Here is a 17,953-nt window from a genome sequence, read left to right on the forward strand (position 1 = left end):
GGGCAGATCTGCTGTATTCAGCCTCTAGGGGGCGCTACACTACACTACTACATACAGGGGCAGATCTGCTGTATTCAGCCTCTAGGGGGCGCTACACTACAGTACTACATACAGGGAGCAGATCTGCTGTATTCAGCCTCTAGGGGGCGCTACACTACACTACTACATACAGGGAGCAGATCTGCTGTATTCAGCCTCTAGGGGGCACTACACTACAGTACTACATACAGGGAGCAGATCTGCTGTATTCAGCCTCTAGGGGCACTACACTACAGTACTACATACAGGGAGCAGATCTGCTGTATTCAGCCTCTAGGGGGCGCTACACTACACTACTACATACAGGGAGCAGATCTGCTGTATTCAGCCTCTAGGGGGCACTACACTACACTACTACATACAGGGAGCAGATCTGCTGTATTCAGCCTCTAGGCGGCGCTACACTACACTACTACATACAGGGAGCAGATCTGCTGTATTCAGCCTCTAGGGGGCACTACACTACAGTACTACATACAGGGAGCAGATCTGCTGTATTCAGCCTCTAGGGGCACTACACTACAGTACTACATACAGGGGCAGATCTGCTGTATTCAGCCTCTAGGGGGCACTACACTACAGTACTACATACAGGGGGCAGATCTGCTGTATTCAGCCTCTAGGGGGCGCTACACTACACTACTACATACAGGGGGCAGATCTGCTGTATTCAGCCTCTAGGGGCACTACACTACAGTACTACATACAGGGAGCAGATCTGCTGTATTCAGCCTCTAGGGGGCGCTACACTACTACATACAGGGGGCAGATCTGCTGTATTCAGCCTCTAGGTGGCACTACACTACACTACTACATACAGGGGCAGATCTGCTGTATTCAGCCTCTAGGGGGCACTACACTACTACATACAGGGGGCAGATCTGCTGTATTCAGCCTCTAGGTGGCACTACACTACACTACTACATACAGGGGCAGATCTGCTGTATTCAGCCTCTAGGGGGCACTACACTACACTACTACATACAGGGGGCAGATCTGCTGTATTCAGCCTCTAGGTGGCGCTGCACTACATACAGGGGCAGATCTGTGGTATTCAGCCTCTAGGTGGCGCTGCACTACATACAGGGGGCAGATCTGCTGTATTCAGCCTCTAGGTGGCGCTGCACTACATACAGGGGCAGATCTGTGGTATTCAGCCTCTAGGTGGCGCTGCACTACAGCCCTACATACAGGGGCACCTAGAGGCATCAGTAAGAGCCGGCCCTGCTGGGCACGGCTGGCGCCTGACCACCATCTGCTTACCTTGTAAATCTGACACCGCAGACCTGACAGACGAAGGGCTTCTCTCCGGTGTGGGTGCGCATGTGGCGGGGCAGCTTCCCGGCACCATGGATAATTTTGTGGCACACGGGGCACTCCTGGGGCATCTGTGAGCGCCGTTTCCTCACGAGCTTGTCAACACCATCTGGGGACACAGACAGGGACTCCGGGTTGTCTATGTCCAGTGGGGTGGGATACATCATTTCAGGGGGCTCCTCGTCAGATAAGAGGTCTTCAGGTGGCGATGGGGGTACAAAGATGTGGTGTCCGCCCATCCCGTGGTCAGGAGTGAAACGCCCATAGCTGCCTTCACTCGGAGGCAATTCAGAGGGTGATGGCGCCTCTGCTGGGCTATCTGAGCGCTCCATGGACTCATCCTCCACCAGGTAGGGTCCCCCGTTCTGGATTCTCTGGCTGGGGTTCACCTGAAGGAATTTCCTCCGGTGCTTTCGAGGGATCAGCTGCACGGGCTTCTGTGGCTGTGGCATGGAATGGACGAGTGGAGGAGGGCTGTCAGCCTCCGGAGGTGGGGTGGCATCCTCGCCATTCTCCTGGGCACCATAGTAATCTAGATACTGGCGAGCACGAATGAAGCCTTCCAGGTCCTCAGTATCTCCTCCCATTTCCTCCCAACTGCTGCCATTACAGCGCAGGATCTCCATGCAGGCGTCCACCACGCAGGGAATCTCCAGGAGCCGCGCGGCGCGCAGCACATCGCGCATGTTAGAATTACTGATTGTGAGAGTGGCTGTGTAGGCAAAGTCCAGCAGAGCCCCCAGAGCGTCCGGCTTCAAAAAATCCAGCTGGCACACGTCCCGGGAAGTTTTCCCAGAACCCCGCGACCCCGTGAAGAGCTTACGAAAGTAGTGGCTACAGGCGGCCAGCACGGCACGGTGGGTGCGGTACTCCAGCCCCTGCGCCTTGATAGTGATGTCACACAATACTCCGCGGTGCCGCTGCTCATTCAGGCTGCTCAAGAGGTCGCTGCTGTGCTCTGGGAACGGGATCCCGATGAGCTCGTCTTCAGAGCTAGCCATCACTACCTGCCGAAGAAGACAAACCAGTGGTCAGTGACAGAGGACACAGTGCCCCACCCAAGGCCAAGAGCTGCAGCAAGACCAATTACTGAATACTGCCATGGATAGATAATTATCACATGTGGGGGTAAGGGAGGGGAACCAGGCTGATCCATGGGAGAAGGGGAACCAGGCTGATCCATGGGAGAAGGGGAACCAGGCTGATCCATGGGAGGGAGGGAACCAGGCTGATCCATGGGAGGGAGGGGAACCAGGCTGATCCATGGGAGGGAGGGGAACCAGGCTGATCCATGGGAGGGAGGGGAACCAGGCTGATCCATGGGAGGGAGGGGAACCAGGCTGATCCATGGGAGGGAGGGGAACCAGGCTGATCCATGGGAGGGAGGGGAACCAGGCTGACCCATGGGAGGGAGGGGAACCAGGCTGACCCATGGGAGGGAGGGGAACCAGGCTGACCCATGGGAGGGAGGGGAACCAGGCTGACCCATGGGAGGGAGGGGAACCAGGCTGATAAATGGGAGGGAGGGGAACCAGGCTGATCCATGGGAGGGAGGGAACCAGGCTGATCCATGGGAGGGAGGGGAACCAGGCTGACCCATGGGAGGGAGGGGAACCAGGCTGACCCATGGGAGGGAGGGGAACCAGGCTGATCCATGGGAGGGAGGGGAACCAGGCCGACCCATCCTCTCACTACACCGGGTATACACAGCGTAATAACCAGATTCCTCTCACTACACCGGCACATGTCCAGGCAATAACCAGAGGGAGGGAGGGGAACCATGGGAGGGAGGGGAACCAGGCTGACCCATGGGAGGGAGGGGAACCAGGCTGATCCATGGGAGGGAGAGAGAGAGGGAGAGAGGGAGAGAGGGAGAGAGAGGAGTTGGAGCTGAATCCTCTCACTACACCGGGTATACACAGTGTAATAACCAGAATCCTCTCACTACACCGGGTATACACCGCGTAATAACCAGAATCCTCTCACTACACCGGATATACACAGCGTAATAACCAGAATTCTCTCACTACACCGGATATACACAGCGTAATAACCAGAATTCTCTCACTACACCGGGTATATACCGCGTAATAACCAGAATTCTCTCACTACACCGGGTATACACAGCGTAATAACCAGAATTCTCTCACTACACCGGGTATACACAGCGTAATAACCAGAATTCTCTCACTACACCGGGTATATACCGCGTAATAACCAGAATCCTCTCACTACACCGGGTATACACCGCGTAATAACCAGAATCCTCTCACTACACCGGGTATACACCGCGTAATAACCAGAATCCTCTCACTACACCAGGTATACACCGCGTAATAACCAGAATCCTCTCACTACACCAGGTATACACAGCGTAATAACCAGAATCCTCTCACTACACCGGGTATACACCGCGTAATAACCAGAATCCTCTCACTACACCGGGTATACACAGCGTAATAACCAGATTCCTCTCACTACACCGGCACATGTCCAGGCAATAACCAGAGGGAGGGAGGGGAACCATGGGAGGGAGGGGAACCAGGCTGACCCATGGGAGGGAGGGGAACCAGGCTGATCCATGGGAGGGAGAGAGAGAGGGAGAGAGGGAGAGAGGGAGAGAGGGAGAGAGGGAGAGAGGGAGAGAGAGAGAGGAGTTGGAGCTATATACTGGGGGGAAAATAAGTATTTGATACATTGCCGATTTTGCAAGTTTTCCCACCTACAAAGAATAAAGAGGTCTTTAATTATTAGCGTAGGTACACTTTAACTGTGACAAAAACTAAAAATAAAATACAGATATCACATTGTATGGTTTTTCTATAATTATTTTGCATTTTATGGCATGAAATAAGTATTTGATCACCTACCAACCATCAAGAATTCTGTTAGTTTTTCTTTAAGAAGTCCTCCTACTCTGCACTCATTACCTGTATTAATTGCACTTGTTTGAACTCGTTGCCTGTATAAAAGACACCTGTCCACACACTCAATCAATCACACTCCAACCTGTCCACCATGGCCAAAACCAAAGAGCTGTCCAAGGACACTAGAGACAAAATTGTAGACCTGCACAAGGCTGGGATGGGCTACTGGACAACAGGCAACAGCTTGATGAGAAGACAAGAACTGTTGGCGCAATTATTAGAAAATGGAAGAAACACAAGATGACGGTCAATCTTCCTCTGTCTGGGGCTCCATGCAAGATCTCGCCTCGTGGGGTAAGGATGATTCTGAGAAAGGTCAGGAATCACCGCAGAATTACACGGGAGGACCTGGTCAATGACCTGAAGAGAGCTGGGACCACAGTCTCACACATTACCGTTAGTAACGCACTACACCGTCATGGATTAAAATCCTGCAGAGCACGCAAGGTTCCCCTGCTCACACCGGCACATGTCCAGGCAATAACCAGAATCCTCTCACTACACCGGGTATACACCGCGTAATAACCAGAATTCTCTCACTACACCGGGTATACACAACGTAATAACCAGAATTCTCTCACTACACCGGGTATACACTGCGTAATAACCAGAATTCTCTCACTACACCGGGTATACACAGCGTAATAACCAGAATTCTCTCACTACACCGGGTATACACCGCGTAATAACCAGATTCCTCTCACTACACCGGGTATATACAGCGTAATAACCAGAATTCTCTCACTACACCGGGTATACACAGTGTAATAACTAGAATCCTCTCACTACACCGGGTATACACAGTGTAATAACCAGAATCCTCTCACTACACCGGGTATATACCGCGTAATAACCAGAATCCTCTCACTACACCGGGTATATACCGCGTAATAACCAGAATCCTCTCACTACACCGGGTATACACAGTGTAATAACCAGAATCGTCTCACTACACCGGGTATACACAGTGTAATAACCAGAATCCTCTCACTACACCGGGTGTACACAGCGTAATAACCAGAATTCTCTCACTATACCGGGTATACACCGCGTAATAACCAGAATCCTCTCACTACACCGGGTATACACCGCGTATACACCGCGTAATAACCAGAATCGTCTCACTACACCGGGTATACACAGCGTAATAACCAGAATCCTCTTACTACACCGGGTATACACAGTGTAATAACCAGAATCGTCTCACTACACCGGGTATACACAACGTAATAACCAGAATTCTCTCACTACACCGGGTATACACAGTGTAATAACCAGAATCCTCTCACTACACCGGGTATACACAACGTAATAACCAGAATTCTCTCACTACACCGGGTATACACAGCGTAATAACCAGAATCCTCTCACTACACCGGGTATACACAGCGTAATAACCAGAATTCTCTCACTACACCGGGTATACACAGTGTAATAACCAGAATCGTCTCACTACACCGGGTATACACAACGTAATAACCAGAATTCTCTCACTACACCGGGTATACACAGTGTAATAACCAGAATTCTCTCACTACACCGGGTATACACCGCGTAATAACCAGAATCCTCTCACTACACCGGGTATACACAGTGTAATAACCAGAATCGTCTCACTACACCGGGTATACACAACGTAATAACCAGAATTCTCTCACTACACCGGGTATACACAGTGTAATAACCAGAATTCTCTCACTACACCGGGTATACACAGCGTAATAACCAGAATCCTCTCACTACACCGGATATACACAGCGTAATAACCAGAATTCTCTCACTACACCGGATATACACAGCGTAATAACCAGAATTCTCTCACTACACCGGGTATATACCGCGTAATAACCAGAATTCTCTCACTACACCGGGTATACACAGTGTAATAACCAGAATTCTCTCACTACACCGGGTATACACAGCGTAATAACCAGAATCCTCTCACTACACCGGGTATACACCGCGTAATAACCAGAATCCTCTCACTACACCGGGTATACACCGCGTAATAACCAGAATCCTCTCACTACACCAGGTATACACCGCGTAATAACCAGAATCCTCTCACTACACCAGGTATACACAGCGTAATAACCAGAATCCTCTCACTACACCGGGTATACACAGCGTAATAACCAGATTCCTCTCACTACACCGGCACATGTCCAGGCAATAACCAGAGGGAGGGAGGGGAACCATGGGAGGGAGGGGAACCAGGCTGACCCATGGGAGGGAGGGGAACCAGGCTGATCCATGGGAGGGAGAGAGAGAGGGAGAGAGGGAGAGAGGGAGAGAGGGAGAGAGGGAGAGAGAGAGAGGAGTTGGAGCTATATACTGGGGGGAAAATAAGTATTTGATACATTGCCGATTTTGCAAGTTTTCCCACCTACAAAGAATAAAGAGGTCTTTAATTATTAGCGTAGGTACACTTTAACTGTGACAAAAACTAAAAATAAAATACAGATATCACATTGTATGGTTTTTCTATAATTATTTTGCATTTTATGGCATGAAATAAGTATTTGATCACCTACCAACCATCAAGAATTCTGTTAGTTTTTCTTTAAGAAGTCCTCCTACTCTGCACTCATTACCTGTATTAATTGCACTTGTTTGAACTCGTTGCCTGTATAAAAGACACCTGTCCACACACTCAATCAATCACACTCCAACCTGTCCACCATGGCCAAAACCAAAGAGCTGTCCAAGGACACTAGAGACAAAATTGTAGACCTGCACAAGGCTGGGATGGGCTACTGGACAACAGGCAACAGCTTGATGAGAAGACAAGAACTGTTGGCGCAATTATTAGAAAATGGAAGAAACACAAGATGACGGTCAATCTTTCTCAGTCTGAGGCTCCATGCAAGATCTCGCCTCGTGGGGTAAGGATGATTCTGAGAAAGGTCAGGAATCACCGCAGAATTACACGGGAGGACCTGGTCAATGACCTGAAGAGAGCTGGGACCACAGTCTCAAACATTACTGTTAGTAACACACTACACCGTCATGGATTAAAATCCTGCAGAGCACGCAAGGTTCCCCTGCTCACACCGGCACATGTCCAGGCAATAACCAGAATCCTCTCACTACACCGGGTATACACCGCGTAATAACCAGAATCCTCTCACTACACCGGGTATACACAACGTAATAACCAGAATTCTCTCACTACACCGGGTATACACAGTGTAATAACCAGAATTCTCTCACTACACCGGGTATACACAGCGTAATAACCAGAATCCTCTCACTACACCGGGTATACACAGCGTAATAACCAGAATTCTCTCACTACACCGGGTATACACAGCGTAATAACCAGAATTCTCTCACTACACCGGGTATACACAGCGTAATAACCAGAATTCTCTCACTACACCGGGTATACACCGCGTAATAACCAGATTCCTCTCACTACACCGGGTATACACAGTGTAATAACTAGAATCCTCTCACTACACCGGGTATACACAGTGTAATAACCAGAATCCTCTCACTACACCGGGTATATACCGCGTAATAACCAGAATCCTCTCACTACACCGGGTATATACCGCGTAATAACCAGAATTCTCTCACTACACCGGGTGTACACAGCGTAATAACCAGAATTCTCTCACTACACCGGGTATACACAGTGTAATAACCAGAATCCTCTCACTACACCGGGTATACACAACGTAATAACCAGAATTCTCTCACTACACCGGGTATACACAACGTAATAACCAGAATCCTCTCACTACACCGGGTATACACAGCGCAATAACCAGAATCCTCTCACTACACCGGGTATACACAGTGTAATAACCAGAATCGTCTCACTACACCGGGTATACACAACGTAATAACCAGAATTCTCTCACTACACCGGGTATACACAGTGTAATAACCAGAATTCTCTCACTACACCGGGTATACACCGCGTAATAACCAGAATCCTCTCACTACACCGGGTATACACAGTGTAATAACCAGAATCGTCTCACTACACCGGGTATACACAACGTAATAACCAGAATTCTCTCACTACACCGGGTATACACAGTGTAATAACCAGAATTCTCTCACTACACCGGGTATACACAGCGTAATAACCAGAATTCTCTCACTACACCGGGTATACACAGCGTAATAACCAGAATTCTCTCACTACACCGGGTATACACAGTGTAATAACCAGAATCCTCTCACTACACCGGGTATATACCGCGTAATAACCAGAATCCTCTCACTACACCGGGTATACACAACGTAATAACCAGAATCCTCTCACTACACCGGGTATACACAGTGTAATAACCAGAATCCTCTCACTACACCGGGTATACACAGTGTAATAACCAGAATCCTCTCACTACACCGGGTATACACCGCGTAATAACCAGAATTCTCTCACTACACCGGGTGTACACAGCGTAATAACCAGAATTCTCTCACTATACCGGGTATACACCGCGTAATAACCAGAATCCTCTCACTACACCGGGTATACACCGCGTAATAACCAGAATCCTCTCACTACACCGGGTATATACCGCGTAATAACCAGAATCCTCTCACTACACCGGGTATACACAGTGTAATAACCAGAATCCTCTCACTACACCGGGTATACACCGCGTAATAACCAGAATTCTCTCACTATACCGGGTATACACAACGTAATAACCAGAATTCTCTCACTACACCGGGTATACACAGTGTAATAACCAGAATCCTCTCACTACACCGGGTATATACCGCGTAATAACCAGAATCCTCTCACTACACCGGGTATACACAACGTAATAACCAGAATCCTCTCACTACACCGGGTATACACAGTGTAATAACCAGAATCGTCTCACTACACCGGGTATACACAGTGTAATAACCAGAATCCTCTCACTACACCGGGTATACACCGCGTAATAACCAGAATTCTCTCACTACACCGGGTGTACACAGCGTAATAACCAGAATTCTCTCACTATACCGGGTATACACCGCGTAATAACCAGAATCCTCTCACTACACCGGGTATACACCGCGTAATAACCAGAATCCTCTCACTACACCGGGTATACACCGCGTAATAACCAGAATCCTCTCACTACACCGGGTATACACAGTGTAATAACCAGAATCGTCTCACTACACCGGGTATACACAACGTAATAACCAGAATCCTCTCACTACACCGGGTATACACAACGTAATAACCAGAATCCTCTCACTACACCGGGTATACACAACGTAATAACCAGAATCCTCTCACTACACCGGGTATACACAGTGTAATAACCAGAATCGTCTCACTACACCGGGTATACACAGTGTAATAACCAGAATCCTCTCACTACACCGGGTATACACCGCGTAATAACCAGAATTCTCTCACTACACCGGGTGTACACAGCGTAATAACCAGAATTCTCTCACTACACCGGGTATACACTGCGTAATAACCAGAATTCTCTCACTACACCGGGTATACACAACGTAATAACCAGAATCCTCTCACTACACCGGGTATACACAGCGTAATAACCAGAATCCTCTCACTACACCGGGTATACACAGCGTAATAACCAGAATCCTCTCACTACACCGGGTATACACCGCGTAATAACCAGAATTCTCTCACTACACCGGATATACACAGTGTAATAACCAGAATCCTCTCACTACACCGGATATACACCGCGTAATAACCAGAATCCTCTCACTACACCGGGTATACACAACGTAATAACCAGAATCCTCTCACTACACCGGGTATACACAGCGTAATAACCAGAATCCTCTCACTACACCGGGTATACACAGTGTAATAACCAGAATTCTCTCACTACACCGGGTATACACAACGTAATAACCAGAATTCTCTCACTACACCGGGTATACACAACGTAATAACCAGAATTCTCTCACTACACCGGGTATACACAGCGTAATAACCAGAATTCTCTCACTACACCGGGTATACACAACGTAATAACCAGAATTCTCTCACTACACCGGGTATACACAGCGTAATAACCAGAATTCTCTCACTACACCGGGTATACACAGCGTAATAACCAGAATTCTCTCACTACACCGGGAATACACAACGTAATAACCAGAATTCTCTCACTACACCGGGTATACACTGCACAATAACCAGAATTCTCTCACTACACCGGGTATACACCGCGTAATAACCAGAATCCTCTCACTACACCGGGTATACACAACGTAATAACCAGAATTCTCTCACTACAACGGGTATACACCGCGTAATAACCAGAATTCTCTCACTACACCGGGTATACACAGCGTAATAACCAGAATTGTCTCACTACACCGGATATACACAGCGTAATAACCAGAATCCTCTCACTACACCGGGTATACACAGCGTAATAACCAGAATCCTCTCACTACACCGGGTATACACAGTGTAATAACCAGAATCCTCTCACTACACCGGCACATGTCCAGGCAATAACCAGAATTCTCTCACTACACCGGGTATACACAGCGTAATAACCAGAATTCTCTCACTACACCGGGTATACACAACGTAATAACCAGAATTCTCTCACTACACCGGGTATACACAACGTAATAACCAGAATTCTCTCACTACACCGGGTATACACTGCACAATAACCTGAATTCTCTCACTACACCGGGTATACACAACGTAATAACCAGAATTCTCTCACTACACCGGGTATACACAGCGTAATAACCAGAATTCTCTCACTACACCGGGTATACACAACGTAATAACCAGAATTCTCTCACTACACCGGGTATACACAGCGTAATAACCAGAATTCTCTCACTACACCGGGTATACACAACGTAATAACCAGAATTCTCTCACTACACCGGGTATACACAGCGTAATAACCAGAATCCTCTCACTACACCGGGTATACACAGTGTAATAACCAGAATTCTCTCACTACAGCGGGTATACACAACGTAATAACCAGAATTCTCTCACTACACCGGGTATACACCGCGTAATAACCAGAATCCTCTCACTACACCGGGTATATACAGTGTAATAACCAGAATCCTCTCACTACACCGGGTATACACAACGTAATAACCAGAATTCTCTCACTACACTGGGTATACACAACGTAATAACCAGAATCCTCTCACTACACCGGGTACACACAGCGTAATAACCAGAATTCTCTCACTACACCGGGTATACACGGTGTAATAACCAGAATTCTCTCACTATACCGGGTATACACAGTGTAATAAAAAGAATCCTCTCACTACACCGGGTATACACAGAATAATAACCAGAATTCTCTCACTACACCGGGTATACACCGCGTAATAACCATAATTCTCTCACTATACCGGGAATACACCGCGTAATAACCAGAATCCTCTCACTACACCGGGTATACACAGTGTAATAACCAGAATCCTCTCACTACAGCGGGAATATACCGCATAAAAACAAGAATCCTCTCACTACACCGGGTATACACAGAATAATAACCAGAATTCTCACACTACACCGGGAATACACCGCGTAATAACCAGAATCCTCTCACTACACCGGGTATACACAGTGTAATAACCAGAATCCTCTCACTACAGCGGGAATATACCGCATAAAAACAAGAATCTTCTCACTACACCGGCTATACACAGTGTAATAACCAGAATCCTCTCACTACAGCGGGAATACACAGCGTAATAACCAGAATTCTCTCACTACACCGGGTATACACCGCATAATAACCAGAATTCTCACACTACACCGGGTATACACTGCGTAATAACCAGAATTCTCTCACTACACCGGCTATACACAGTGTAATAACCAGAATCCTCTCACTACAGCGGGAATACACAGCGTAATAACCAGAATTCTCTCACTATACCGGGTAAGTACAGTGTAATAACCAGAATTCTCTCACTACACCGGGTACACACAACGTAATAACCAGAATTCTCTCACTACACCGGGTATACACTGCGTAATAACCAGAATCCTCTTACTACACCGGGAATACACAGTGTAATAACCAGAATTCTCTCACTACACCGGGAATATACACAGTGTAATAACCAGAATTCTCTCACTACACCGGGTATACACTGCGTAATAACCAGAATCCTCTCACTACACCGGGTGTACACAGCGTAATAACCAGAATCCTCTTACTACACCGGGTATACACTGCGTAATAACCAGAATTCTCTCACTACACCGGGTATACACAGCGTAATAACCAGAATCCTCTCACTACATCGGGTATACACCGCATAATAACCAGAATCCTCTCACTACACTGGGTATATACCGCGTAATAACCAGAATCCTCTCACTACACCGGGTATACACAGCGTAATAACCAGAATCCTCTCACTACACCGGGTATACACAGCGTAATAACCAGAATTCTCTCACTACACCGGGTATACACGCGTAATAACCAGAATCCTCTCACTACACCGGGTATACACAGCGTAATAACCAGAATCCTCTCACTACACCGGGTATATACACAGTGTAATAACCAGAATCCTCTCACTACACCGGGTATACACAGCGTAATAACCAGAATCCTCTCACTACACCGGGTATATACAGTGTAATAACAAAAATCCTCTCACTACACCGGGCATACACGGCATAATAACCAGAATTCTCTCACTACACCGGGTATACACAGCGTAATAACCAGAATCCTCTCACTACACCGGGCATACACGGCGTAATAACCAGAATTCTCTCACTACACCGGGTATACACCGCGTAATAACCAGAATTCTCTCACTACACCGGGTATACACCGCGTAATAACCAAAATCCTCTCACTACACCGGGTATATACAGTGTAATAACCAGAATTCTCTCACTACACCGGGTATACACAGTGTAATAACCAGAATCCTCTCACTACACCGGGTATACACAGTGTAATAACCAGAATCCTCTCACTTCACCGGGTATACACCGCGTAATAACCAGAATTCTCTCACTACACTGGGTATACACAACGTAATAACCAGAATCCTCTCACTACATCGGGTATACACAGCGTAATAACCAGAATTCTCTCACTACACCGGGTATACACAACGTAATAACCAGAATTCTCTCACTATACCGGGTATACACAGCGTAATAACCAGAATTCTCTCACTATACCGGGTATACACAGTGTAATAACAAGAATCCTCTCACTACACCGGGTATACACAGAATAATAACCAGAATTCTCTCACTACACCGGATATACACCGCGTAATAACCAGAATCCTCTCACTACACCGGGTATACACCGCGTAATAACCAGAATTCTCTCACTACACCGGGTATACACCGCATAATAACCAGAATCCTCTCACTACACCGGGTATACACAGTGTAATAACCAGAATCCTCTCACTACAGCGGGAATATACCACATAAAAACCAGAATTCTCTCACTACACCGGGTATACACCGCATAATAACCAGAATTCTCTCACTACACCGGGTATATACCGCGTAATAACCAGAATTCTCTCACTACACCGGGTATACACAACGTAATAACCAGAATCCTCTCACTACACCGGATATACACAGTGTAATAACCAGAATCCTCTCACTACATCGGGTATACACAACGTAATAACCAGAATCCTCTCACTACACCGGGTATACACAGCGTAATAACCAGAATTCTCTCACTACACCGGGTATACACAGCGTAATAACCAGAATTCTCTCACTACACCGGGTATACACTGCGTAATAACCAGAATTCTCTCACTACACCGGCTATACACAGTGTAATAACCAGAATCCTCTCACTACACCGGGTATACACAACGTAATAACCAGAATCCTCTCACTACACCGGGTATACACAGCGTAATAACCAGAATCCTCTCACTACACCGGGTATACACCGCGTAATAACCAGAATTCTCTCACTATACCGGGTAAGTACAGCGTAATAACCAGAATCCTCTCACTACACCGGGTATACACAACGTAATAACCAGAATTCTCTCACTACACCGGGTATACACAGCGTAATAACCAGAATCCTCTCACTACACCGTGTATACACAGTGTAATAACCAGAATTCGCTCACTACACCGGGTATACACCGCGTAATAACCAGAATTCTCTCACTACACCGGGTATACACAGCGTAATAACCAGAATTCTCTCACTACACCGGGAATAGACCGCGTAATAACCAGAATCCTCTCACTACACCGGGTATACACAGCGTAATAACCAGAATCCTCTCACTACACCGGGTATATACCGCATAATAACCAGAATCCTCTCACTACACCGGGTATACACAGCGTAATAACCAGAATTTTCTCACTACACCGGGAATATACCGCATAATAACCAGAATTCTCTCACTACACCGGGTATACACAACGTAATAAGCAGAATTCTCTCACTACACCGGGTATACACAGTGTAATAACCAGAATTCTCTCACTACATCGGGTATACACAGCGTAATAACCAGAATTCTCTCACTATACCGGGTATACACAGTGTAATAACCAGAATCCTCTCACTACACCGGGTATACACAGTGTAATAACCAGAATCCTCTCACTACACCGGGTATACACCGCGTAATAACCAGAATTCTCTCACTACACCGGGTATACACCGCATAATAACCAGAATCCTCTCACTACACCGGGTATACACAGTGTAATAACCAGAATCCTCTCACTACAGCGGGAATATACCACATAAAAACCAGAATTCTCTCACTACACCGGGTATACACCGCATAATAACCAGAATTCTCTCACTACACCGGGTATATACCGCGTAATAATCAGAATTCTCTCACTACACCGGGTATACACAACGTAATAACCAGAATCCTCTCACTACACCGGATATACACAGTGTAATAACCAGAATCCTCTCACTACATCGGGTATACACAACGTAATAACCAGAATCCTCTCACTACACCGGGTATACACAGCATAATAACCAGAATTCTCTCACTACACCGGGTATACACAGCGTAATAACCAGAATTCTCTCACTACACCGGGTATACACTGCGTAATAACCAGAATTCTCTCACTACACCGGCTATACACAGTGTAATAACCAGAATCCTCTCACTACACCGGGTATACACAACGTAATAACCAGAATCCTCTCACTACACCGGGTATACACAGCGTAATAACCAGAATCCTCTCACTACACCGGGTATACACCGCGTAATAACCAGAATTCTCTCACTATACCGGGTAAGTACAGCGTAATAACCAGAATCCTCTCACTACACCGGGTATACACAACGTAATAACCAGAATTCTCTCACTACACCGGGTATACACAGCGTAATAACCAGAATCCTCTCACTACACCGTGTATACACAGTGTAATAACCAGAATTCGCTCACTACACCGGGTATACACCGCGTAATAACCAGAATTCTCTCACTACACCGGGTATACACAGCGTAATAACCAGAATTCTCTCACTACACCGGGAATAGACCGCGTAATAACCAGAATCCTCTCACTACACCGGGTATACACAGCGTAATAACCAGAATTCTCTCACTACATCGGGTATACACAGCGTAATAACCAGAATTCTCTCACTATACCGGGTATACACAGTGTAATAACCAGAATCCTCTCACTACACCGGGTATACACAGTGTAATAACCAGAATCCTCTCACTACACCGGGTATACACAGTGTAATAACCAGAATTCTCTCACTACACCGGGTATACACAGTGTAATAACCAGAATCCTCTCACTACACCGGGTATACACAGCGTAATAACCAGAATTCTCACACTACACCGGGTATACACCGCGTAATAACCAGAATTCTCTCACTACACCGGGAATACACCGCGTAATAACCAGAATTCTCTCACTACACCGGGAATACACCGCGTAATAACCAGAATCCTCTCACTACACCGGGTATACACAGCGTAATAACCAGAATCCTCTCACTACACCGGGTATACACAGCGTAATAACCAGAATCCTCTCACTACACCGGGTATATACCGCATAATAACCAGAATCCTCTCACTACACCGGGTATACACAGCGTAATAACTAGAATTCTCTCACTACACCGGGAATATACCGCATAATAACCAGAATTCTCTCACTACACCGGATATACACCGCGTAATAACCAGAATCCTCTCACTACACCGGGTATACACCGCGTAATAACCAGAATCCTCTCACTACACCGGGTATACACAGCGTAATAATCAGAATTCTCTCACTACACCGGGTATACACAGTGTAATAACCAGAATCCTCTCACTACACCGGATATACACCGCGTAATAACCAGAATCCTCTCACTACACCGGGTATACACCGCGTAATAATCAGAATTCTCTCACTACACCGGGTATACACAGCGTAATAACCAGAATCCTCTCACTACACCGGGTATATACCGCATAATAACCAGAATCCTCTCACTACACCGGGTATACACCGCGTAATAACCAGAATCCTCTCACTACACCGGGTATACAGCGTAATAACCAGAATCCTCTCACTACACCGGGTATACACCGCGTAATAATCAGAATTCTCTCACTACACCGGGTATACACAGCGTAATAACCAGAATCCTCTCACTACACCGGATATACACCGCGTAATAACCAGAATCCTCTCACTACACCGGGTATACACCGCGTAATAATCAGAATTCTCTCACTACACCGGGTATACACAGCGTAATAACCAGAATCCTCTCACTACACCGGGTATATACCGCATAATAACCAGAATCCTCTCACTACACCGGGTATACACAGTGTAATAACCAGAATTCTCTCACTACACCGGGAATATACCGCATAAAAACCAGAATTCTTTCACTATACCGGGAATACACAGAGTAATAACCAGAATCCTTTCACTACAGCGGGAATATACCGCATAAAAACCAGAATTCTCTCACTATACCGGGTATACACCGCATAATAACCAGAATTCTCTCACTACACCGGGAATATACCGCATAAAAACCAGAATTCTTTCACTATACCGGGTATACACAGCGCAATAACCAGAATCCTCTCACTACACCGGGTATAAACCGCGTAATAACCAGAATCCTCTCACTACACTGGGTATACACAACGTAATAACCAGAATTCTCTCACTACACCGGGAATACACAGTGTAATAACCAGAATTCTCTCACTACACCGGATATACACAGCGTAATAACCAGAATTCTCTCACTACACCGGGTATATACCGCGTAATAACCAGAATTCTCTCACTACACCGGGTATACACAACGTAATACCCAGAATCCTCTCACTATACCGGATATACACAGAGTAATAACCAGAATTCTCTCACTACACCGGGTATATACCGCGTAATAACCAGAATTCTCTCACTACACCGGGTATACACAACGTAATAACCAGAATTCTCTCACTACACCGGGTATACACAACGTAATAACCAGAATTCTCTCACTACACCGGGTATAAACCGCGTAATAACCAGAATCCTCTCACTACACTGGGTATACACAACGTAATAACCAGAATTCTCACACTACACCGGGAATACACAGCGTAATAACCAGAATCCTCTCACTACACCGGGTATACACCGCGTAATAACCAGAATTCTCTCACT

At 46.6% G+C, this 17,953-nt stretch overlaps 1 protein-coding gene across 1 annotated transcript in view; it reads right to left on the reverse strand.

The window, feature by feature from the left end:
• The window catches only part of ZBTB7B (zinc finger and BTB domain containing 7B), an 83,753-nt gene that overhangs the window by 19,776 nt on the left and 46,024 nt on the right, over positions 1-17,953 (reverse strand). The window contains exon 2 of the mRNA XM_073669097.1: positions 1,303-2,363. Within this exon, the coding sequence (XP_073525198.1) occupies positions 1,303-2,357 (1,055 nt within the window). The 5' untranslated portion in view covers positions 2,358-2,363. The remainder of the gene's footprint in view (positions 1-1,302; positions 2,364-17,953) is intronic.

The sequence above is a fragment of the Phyllobates terribilis genome, unplaced genomic scaffold (assembly GCF_046119375.1).
Source record: "Phyllobates terribilis strain yellow unplaced genomic scaffold, ASM4611937v1 Scaffold_2288__1_contigs__length_146043, whole genome shotgun sequence".
NCBI lineage: Eukaryota > Metazoa > Chordata > Amphibia > Anura > Dendrobatidae > Phyllobates > Phyllobates terribilis.